At 50.3% G+C, this 8,643-nt stretch overlaps 1 protein-coding gene across 1 annotated transcript; it reads right to left on the bottom strand.

The window, feature by feature from the left end:
• Window positions 1-5,807: 5,807 nt before the first annotated feature.
• Window positions 5,808-7,289, bottom strand: LOC124022046 (threonylcarbamoyladenosine tRNA methylthiotransferase-like). The gene is made up of 3 exons (XM_046337103.1): window positions 7,164-7,289; window positions 6,843-7,009; window positions 5,808-5,949 (listed from the first exon to the last, which is right to left on the bottom strand). The coding sequence occupies exons 2-3, from the start codon at window positions 6,998-7,000 to the stop codon at window positions 5,808-5,810; spliced, it is 300 nt and encodes a 99-aa protein (XP_046193059.1). The 5' UTR covers window positions 7,001-7,009; window positions 7,164-7,289.
• Window positions 7,290-8,643: the final 1,354 nt, after the last annotated feature.

The raw sequence follows: 8,643 nt of genomic DNA, 5'->3' as shown, positions 1-8,643 counted from the left end.
AGAGAGATGAACCTGGAGAAGAGTCCCCTAAGCAAGCTGGTCCTGGGGCTCTCACAAACACAAACACACCCTACAGAGCTCCAGGACAACAGCACAATTAGACCCAACCAAATCGTGAGAAAACAAAAAGATAATTACTTCACACATTGGAAAGAATTAACAAAAAAACAGAGCAAACTAGAATGCTATTTGGCCCTACACAGAGAGTACACAGCGGCAGAATACCTGACCACTGTGACTGACCCAAAATTAAGGAAAGCTTTGACTATGTACAGACTCAGTGAGCATAGCCTTGCTATTGAGAAAGGCCGCCGTAGGCAGACATGGCTCTCAAGAGAAGACAGGCTATGTGCTCACTGCCCACAAAATGAGGTGGAAACTGAGCTGCACTTCCTAACCTCCTGCCCAATGTAGGACCATATTAGAGAGACATATTTCCCTCAGATTACACAGATCAACAAAGAATTTGAAAAACAAACCCGATTTTGATAAACTCCCATATCTACTGGGTGAAATTCCACAGTGTGACATCACAGCAGCAAGATTTGTGACCTGTTGCCACGAGAAAAGGGCAACCAGTGAAGAACAGACACCATTGTAAATACAACCCATATTTATGCTTATTTATTTTATCTTGTGTCCTTTAACTATTTGTACATTGTATATATATATATAATATGACATTTGTAATGTCTTTACTGTTTTTAAACTTCTGTATGTGTAATGTTTACTGTTAATTTTTGTTGTTTTTCACTTTATATATTCACTTTGTATGTTGTCTACCTCACTTGCTTTGGCAATGTTAACACATGTTTGCCATGCCAATAAAGCCCTTGAATTGAATCGAATTGAGAGAGTAGCGGAGGACTAGGGGGAGAGAGAGTAGCGGAGGACTAGGGGGAGAGAGAGTAGCGGAGGACTAGGGGGCAGAGAGAGTAGCGGAGGACTAGGGGGAGAGAGAGTAGCGGAGGACTAGGGGGGAGAGAGAGTAGCGGAGGACTAGGGGGCAGAGAGAGAGTAGCGGAGGACTAGGGGGGAGAGAGAGAGCGGAGGACTAGGGGGAGAGAGAGAGGGAGGCAGGGGAGAGTGAGAGGGAGGCAGGGGGAGAGTGAGAGGGAGGCAGGGGGAGAGAGAGAGGGAGGCAGGGGGGAGAGAGAGAGGGGGGCAGGGGGAGAGAGAGGGGGGCAGGGGGACTGAGAGGGGGCAGGGGGAGAGAGAGAGGGAGGCAGGGGGAGAGAGAGAGGGAGGCAGGGGGGGAGAGAGGGAGGCAGGGGGAGGAGAGGGGGAGGGGGAGAGAGAGAGGGAGGCAGGGGGAGAGAGAGAGGGAGGCAGGGGGGAGAGAGAGAGGGGAGGACTAGGAGGGGGGAGAGAGAGAGGGAGGCAGGGGGAGAGAGAGAGGGAGGCAGGGGGGAGAGAGAGAGGGAGGCAGGGGGAGAGGAGAGAGAGGGAGGACAGGGGGAGAGAGAGAGGGAGGCAGGGGGGAGAGAGAGAGGGAGGCAGGGGCAGAGAGAGAGGGAGGCAGGGGCAGAGAGAGAGGGAGGCAGGGGGAGAGAGAGAGGGAGGGGCAGAGAGAGAGGGAGGCAGGGGGAGAGAGAGGGAGGCAGAGAGGAGGGAGGGGCAGAGAGAGAGAGGAGGGAGGGGGAGAGAGAGGGAGGGAGGGGCAGAGAGAGAGGAGGGAGGGGCAGGGAGAGAGGGAGAGGAGGGGCAGGAGAGAGGGAGGGAGGGGCAGAGAGAGAGGGAGGGAGGGGCAGAGAGAGAGAGGGAGGGGCAGAGAGAGAGGGAGGCAGGGGAGAGAGAGAGGGAGGGAGGGGCAGAGAGAGAGGGAGGGAGGGGCAGAGAGAGAGGGAGGCAGGGGCAGAGAGAGAGAGGGAGGCAGGGGCAGAGAGAGAGGGAGGGAGGGGCAGAGAGAGAGGGAGGGAGGGGCAGAGAGAGAGGGAGGCAGGGGGAGAGAGAGAGAGGGAGGCAGGGGGAGAGAGAGAGGGAGGGAGGGGCAGAGAGAGAGGGAGGCAGGGGCAGAGAGAGAGGGAGGCAGGGGGGGGAGAGAGAGAGGGAGGGAGGGGCAGAGAGAGAGGGAGGCAGGGGGAGAGAGAGAGGGAGGCAGGGGCAGAGAGAGAGGGAGGCAGGGGGAGAGAGAGAGGGAGGGAGGGGCAGAGAGAGAGGGAGGGAGGGGCAGAGAGAGAGGGAGGGAGGGGCAGAGAGAGAGGGAGGGAGGGGCAGAGAGAGAGGGAGGCAGGGGCAGAGAGAGAGGGAGGCAGGGGGAGAGAGAGAGGGAGGGAGGGGCAGAGAGAGAGGGAGGCAGGGGAGAGAGAGAGAGGGAGGGAGGGGCAGAGAGAGTAGCGGAGGACTCTGTTCAGAGTCAGTCAGGAATTTAGGAGGAAAACAAACCTGCTTTAGTTAAAGTGCTACAAGATAGATGGACTCGTATTTACAGTTCAGATGTCTGGGCCTTTTGCTACAGTTTCACTCCACTACCACATCATTTACATAATAACCAGCACAAACACAACAGACGTTTCAAGAAGATAACAAGGCTGTGGAAACTATTTACAAATAAACAAGGTATTTAGCACATTTCCACTTGATGTTAAATTATAAATATTATATAATATAATATTATATATAATTTATAATAATATAGAGAAACACAGGCCCCTTTACAATGCAGACAATATAGAGAAACACAGGCCCCTTTACAATGGAGACAATATAGAGAAACACAGGCCCCTTTACAATGGAGACAATATAGAGAAACACAGGCCCCTTTACAATGGAGACAATATAGAGAAACACAGGCCCCTTTACAATGGAGACAATATAGAGAAACACAGGCCCCCCAGACAATTAGAGAAACACAGGCCCCTTTACAATGCAGACAATATAGAGAAACACAGGCCCCTTTACAATGCAGACAATATAGAGAAACACAGGCCCCTTTACAATGCAGACAATATAGAGAAACACAGAAACAGGTAATAGAAACACGAGTAACCATAACTTGGTGTCACCACAGACCCTGGTTCGATTCCAGGCTGTATCACAACCGGCCGTGACCAGGAGTCCCATAGGGCGGCCCAGCGTCGTCCGGTTTTGGCCGGGGTAGGATGTCATTGTAAATAGGAATTTGTTCTTAACTGACTTGCTTAGTTAAATAAAATGTTTTCAAAAATATGTTTAATGACAACTATGAACATCCAACTAGGAATACATGTGACAGATAAACTGCTTAGCGTCCAAACACACACAGACCCCCTACACACAGACCCCCCACACACAGACCCCCTACACAGACCCCCCCACACACAGACCCCCCCCCTACCCCCCCCACACACAGACCCCCCCCACACAGACCCCCCCCCTAGCTGCTCCACACAGACCCCCCCCACACACAGACCCCCCCCCCCTACCCCCCCACACACAGACCCCCTACTCCCCCCACACAGACCCCCCCCTACCCCCCCACACAGACCCCCTACCCCCCACACAAACACACCCCACACACACAGACCCCCCCTACCCCACACACACAGACCCCCCCACTGTCTAGCTGCTCCACACAGACCCCCCACTGTCTAGCTGCTCCACACAGATAGCTGCCCCCCACAGTCTAGCTGCTCCACACAGAACCCCCCACAGTCTAGCTGCTCCACACAGGACCCCCCCCAGTCTAGCTGCTCCACACAGACCCCCCCCCCCCCCAGTCTAGCTGCTCCACACAGACCCCCTACTAGCACACACAGACCCCCTACTGCTCCACACAGACCCCCCCCACTGTCTAGCTGCTCCACACAGACCCCCCCCACAGTCTAGCTGCTCCACACAGACCCCCCCCAGCCTGTTTAAGTGCTTTTCAAAGAACTACAAACGCACGAGCTAAGTATTGAACTACAGCCTACTACAAACCAGACTAAAGCCAAACAGCCAATCAGCTCTTTACTATGTCTGCAGTAACATGTCCCCATACCCTTCAGAACACAACCAGACTAAAGCCAAACAGCCAATCAGCGCTTTACTATGTCTGCAGTAACATGTCCCCATACCCTTCAGAACACAACCAGACTAAAGCCAAACAGCCAATCAGCTCTTTACTATGTCTGCAGTAACATGTCCCCATACCCTACAGAACACAACCAGACTAAAGCCAAACAGCCAATCAGCTCTTTACTATGTCTGCAGTAACATGTTCCATACCCTACAGAACACAACCAGACTAAAGCCAAACAGCCAATCAGCTCTTTACTATGTCTGCAGTAACATGTTCCATACCCTACAGAACACAACCAGACTAAAGCCAAACAGCCAATCAGCTCTTTACTATGTCTGCAGTAACATGTCCCCATACCCTTCAGAACACAACCAGACTAAAGCCAAACAGCCAATCAGCTCTTTACTATGTCTGCAGTAACATGTCCCCATACCCTACAGAACACAACCAGACTAAAGCCAAACAGCCAATCAGCTCTTTACTATGTAAACTGCAGTAACATGTCGCCATACCCTTCAGAACAACGAACAAATGGTTATGGACTTTATCATGGAGCCAGACTGCCACCTTGTGGTTAGTTGTGTAGACCTTGGTCCATTTGAGACAAACCAAAATAGACTCCTTCAGCACAAACCCCCAAACCCAATTAGGACAGTAGGGACAAAGAGGGATACACCGTGAGGCCAACAGACAGTAAGGACCAGGATGGAGGATGTGTAGTTCACAGTAGACTACCACTAGACAGACAGTAAGGACCAGGATGGAGGATGTGTAGTTCACAGTAGACTACCACTAGACAGACAGTAAGGACCAGGATGGAGGATGTGTAGTTCACAGTAGACTACCACTAGACAGACAGTAAGGACCAGGATGGAGGATGTGTAGTTCACAGTAGACGACCACTAGACCACCAGACACATTCACACCAATCTCACAGCTTGCCGTCGACCTGTTGACCTACCTGTCATCAACAACACCCAACCACCCCATGACCCTCATCCCTTAACCCTTCCACCCCATGACCCTCATCCCTTAACCCTACCACCCCATGACCCTCATCCCTTAACCCTACCACCCCATGACCCTCATCCCTTAACCCTTCCATCCCCTAACCCTTCTACCCCATGACCCCCATCCCCTAACCCTTCTACCCCATGACCCCCACCCCCATGACCCTCATCCCTTAACCCTTCCATCCCCTAACCCTTCTACCCCATGACCCCCATCCCCTAACCCTTCCACCCCATGACCCTCATCCCCTAACCCTTCCACCCCATGACCCTCATCCCTTAACCCTTCCACCCCATGACCCTCATCCCTTAACCCTTCCACCCCATGACCCCCAACCCTTCCACCCCATGACCCCCATCCCCTAACCCTTCCACCCCATGACCCTCATCCCCTAACCCTTCCACCCCATGACCCTCATCCCCTAACCCTTCCACCCCATGACCCTCATCCCCTAACCCTTCCACCCCATGACCCTCATCCCCTAACCCTTCCACCCCATGACCCTCATCCCTTAACCCTTCCACCCCATGACCCTCATCCCTTAACCCTTCCACCCCATGACCCTCATCCCTTAACCCTTCCACCCCATGACCCTCATCCCTTAACCCTTCCATCCCCTAACCCTTCCATCCCCTAACCCTACCACCCCAGGACCCCAACACCTAAACCTACCCCCACAGGACCCCCAACACCTAACCCTACCCCCACAGGACCTAACCCTACCAGCCCATAACCCCCTGCTCCCCATCACCTCGTAACCAAGGCAACCATCACACCGGTCACATTATACTTGTTGTTGTTGTTTGGAGGTCAACTATTTGAACAGCACACACTGGTTCCTACCTGTCATCTTGTATCCACTTGCTGCCAGCTGTCCAGCCATGTATTCCCCGTCTGAGTTGTTGTGGGAGCAGCCCCACGTCCTCATCCAGATCTTCTGCATGCCTGGGATCACGCTACAGAGAAGAGGAAGTATCAACTACAACTACATACAATGACTGCTGGGCCCCGTTTATACTATGGGAAGGGACTCGGACGCTACAGAGAAGAGGAAGTATCAACTACATACAATGACTGCTGGGCCCCGTTTATACTATGGGAAGGGACTGTTGGCTTTTAGCACCCTGTTTAAATGTGTTGCTATATTTCACAAGAATATGTAGATAAGCAAGAAACACAAGCAGTGGAAGAGGAGAGGAAGAGTCGTAGTCTTCAAAGCTGATAATGAAAGTAAGTAATTGGGGCTCGATGAAGCTCGACCGCTTCCATAATGACCCCTAAGTGGCAGTGTTCCTCTACAGTTAAATGGAAGTGGCCTGAGAAGTAGTGATTTGGTCCCTGGCTAGTGACAGTGTTCCTCTACAGTTAAATGGAAGTGGCCTGAGAAGTAGTGATTTGGTCCCTGGCTAGTGGCAGCAGTAGAGCCATCTTCAATGCGGCATGGTCCTCTCGCTGATGCACGAGTTGAATCTCAAAATTCTCTTTGTTTCTTTAGGTCCTCTGTTCACACCTCCTTCTGATTGGAGGTGGTTAGAGGGGAGGAAAGTGTTGAGGAGGACAGAGGGTGTGAGGAATGGAGGTAAAGACTATTGAGAAAGAGCCATAAAAATAGAGAAAAGGTAGTAGCAGCACAGAGGTGTGAAGGAGCCATCCTCCCAAGTTCATCTTGCTTTAAAAATGACTGGGACTGAACCCCGGGTTTCCTGCACGTCACAATACTGACATAGCCCCCTGAACTAAAGCCCCGAGACATTAGTTCAGGAAGACAACTCAAGTCTTCAGCTCTCAGGCAAGGTTCCCTCTTTAATCAAACAAGTGTGCATTGGCCCCAGTGCATTGATTTAACCACCTGTCTGCTTGCAGCACCTCTGTCGTCTGCTGGGTGTTTCTCTTCCTGGCTCTGGGGACGATGCTCTTCCTGGCATACTGCCTCTCCTGTGGAGTCGGGTCGTCAGCTGACACCATGTCCTCAATGTCATCGATCAGGGAGTCACATGCAGAAGGCATAATGATGATCTGGTAGAAAAAACACACACACACACACGAGTTAGACTAAATGTATTTAGAAATGTGTCAGTCCACAATGATACATTAACTTGACCATACAAAATACAGAGGAGTTCAAAGCCACATTGTGGACCTCTCAGAGTAGTGTAGTCAATGATAATACCGTATGTCTCAGTTAGATATGTCCCGTGTCGATCCACAGATGAACGAGCAACACGCTGTTCTTTGGCGCGAACAACCCCCTCCTCCGCCCGCCTGAGTCCAGCTAACTTCATTAGAAAACTAGCTAGGCTACTTACCCCAAGATCAGTCTCAGCAGAGACATGTATAGTTAGATCTTTACTGGCTGTTTGACAACTTTAATATTCATTGTTCAGATAATAGTATGAGTTACAAAAGGTGGTGTCAAAAGAGTATGCCAGCAGCCTGGTCTAGCTAACAGTTAGCCAATGTTAGCTTTTATATTCAATAACATTTATGCATAACAAGAACACAATGTATACAGCACAGAGCCCGTTTTATACCTATATTGTCTCTTTAAAACGTGCATTTCTTCCAGCTAACATTTGCGAACAGTAAACACAGCAAAACGACCCACGTGTTTCTGTTTTGGAATGGCACGTGCGTTCAACTTCGTCTTACACTTCCTCACCTGTGTTTATGTCCGGTTATTACTTCAGTCGTTAACACGGCACTAATAAATGTTCACTCTCGAATGGAAGACAAAACTCAAAGCTGCTAGCTGGAAGGTTGTTATGATCAGCTCTGACACAAAGATTGTCTATTATATTGACAAGAGAGTCTATTCGCCGCTCTAACAATGGAAATACATGTCCGTAAAGATGGAAGGCAGGCAGGAAGAGGATAGATCAGGTGGGACCATTCTAGCCAATCAGGGGGCAGATACCCGGGCCACAGAGACAGATAGAGAACTCATCTTTGTATCTGTGCGAATTGGGGCTGTCTCCATTTTAAAGTAGTACATTTTCTCAATTGGCCGATTGCACCCAGAAATCTACTTTAAAACAGTGGAAGCTCTCAATGGCAATGTCCATGTTAAAATAGGTTTTTATCCATCTATCTTGAAGACAGAAAAAAACTACTATTTGGGTTGTGTCTAAGTTGCGGAATTGCCACGTGCGTCCACTTACAAACCAGTGTGTTAGTAACAACCTACCCATTACAAAACGTATATTCGATCAAATAAGCCTCACGTAGCCAATGAGCAATTACATGTTTTGTAGACCAAATTGTACATTCACGGACCCCCATACAAAAACTCCTCACTTCGTGAGCTTATTTTTCGTGTGACGATTCTGGGTGGAGTAAAGCCTCTCGCTTTGCCTCTTTCTCTCTGTCTGGCGTACTTGCTGGGCGCATTTTGATGACCACGTGGAACAATGGAAGGGAGTGAGGGACAAACTTCTTGCCTCGTGACAAGCGAAGTCCGTTGTGAGTTACCTGAAATGACCCTATTCGCGGTTTATTTTCTGCACTCATTTGGAGGGCGAGCAGAGTGGGGATTTTCCCACCCAAAATATCATGTTGCCCACCCAAATGATGCTAGAGTCTAGCCAAAACTTCTTTTTTTTTACTAGCAAGTCAGTGAAGAACAAATTCTTATTTACAATGACGAAATTGCA

The sequence above is a fragment of the Oncorhynchus gorbuscha genome, unplaced genomic scaffold, assembly GCF_021184085.1.
Source record: "Oncorhynchus gorbuscha isolate QuinsamMale2020 ecotype Even-year unplaced genomic scaffold, OgorEven_v1.0 Un_scaffold_1281, whole genome shotgun sequence".
Classification (NCBI taxonomy): Eukaryota; Metazoa; Chordata; class Actinopteri; order Salmoniformes; family Salmonidae; genus Oncorhynchus; species Oncorhynchus gorbuscha.
The sequence above is the reverse complement of the archived record's forward strand: the minus strand, read 5'-3'. Positions and strand labels throughout refer to the sequence as shown.

What these genes read in the sequence shown, in the direction of transcription:
- LOC124022046 (XM_046337103.1), bottom strand. Translation starts at nt 7,000, where the DNA reads ATGCCTTCTGCATGTGACTCCCTGATCGATGACATTGAGGACATGGTG. An exon ending in GAGGTGCTGCAAGCAGACAG is followed by an intron (nt 5,950 to 6,842) that starts GTGGTTAAATCA and finishes TCTTCTCTGTAG; the next exon opens with CGTGATCCCAGGCATGCAGA.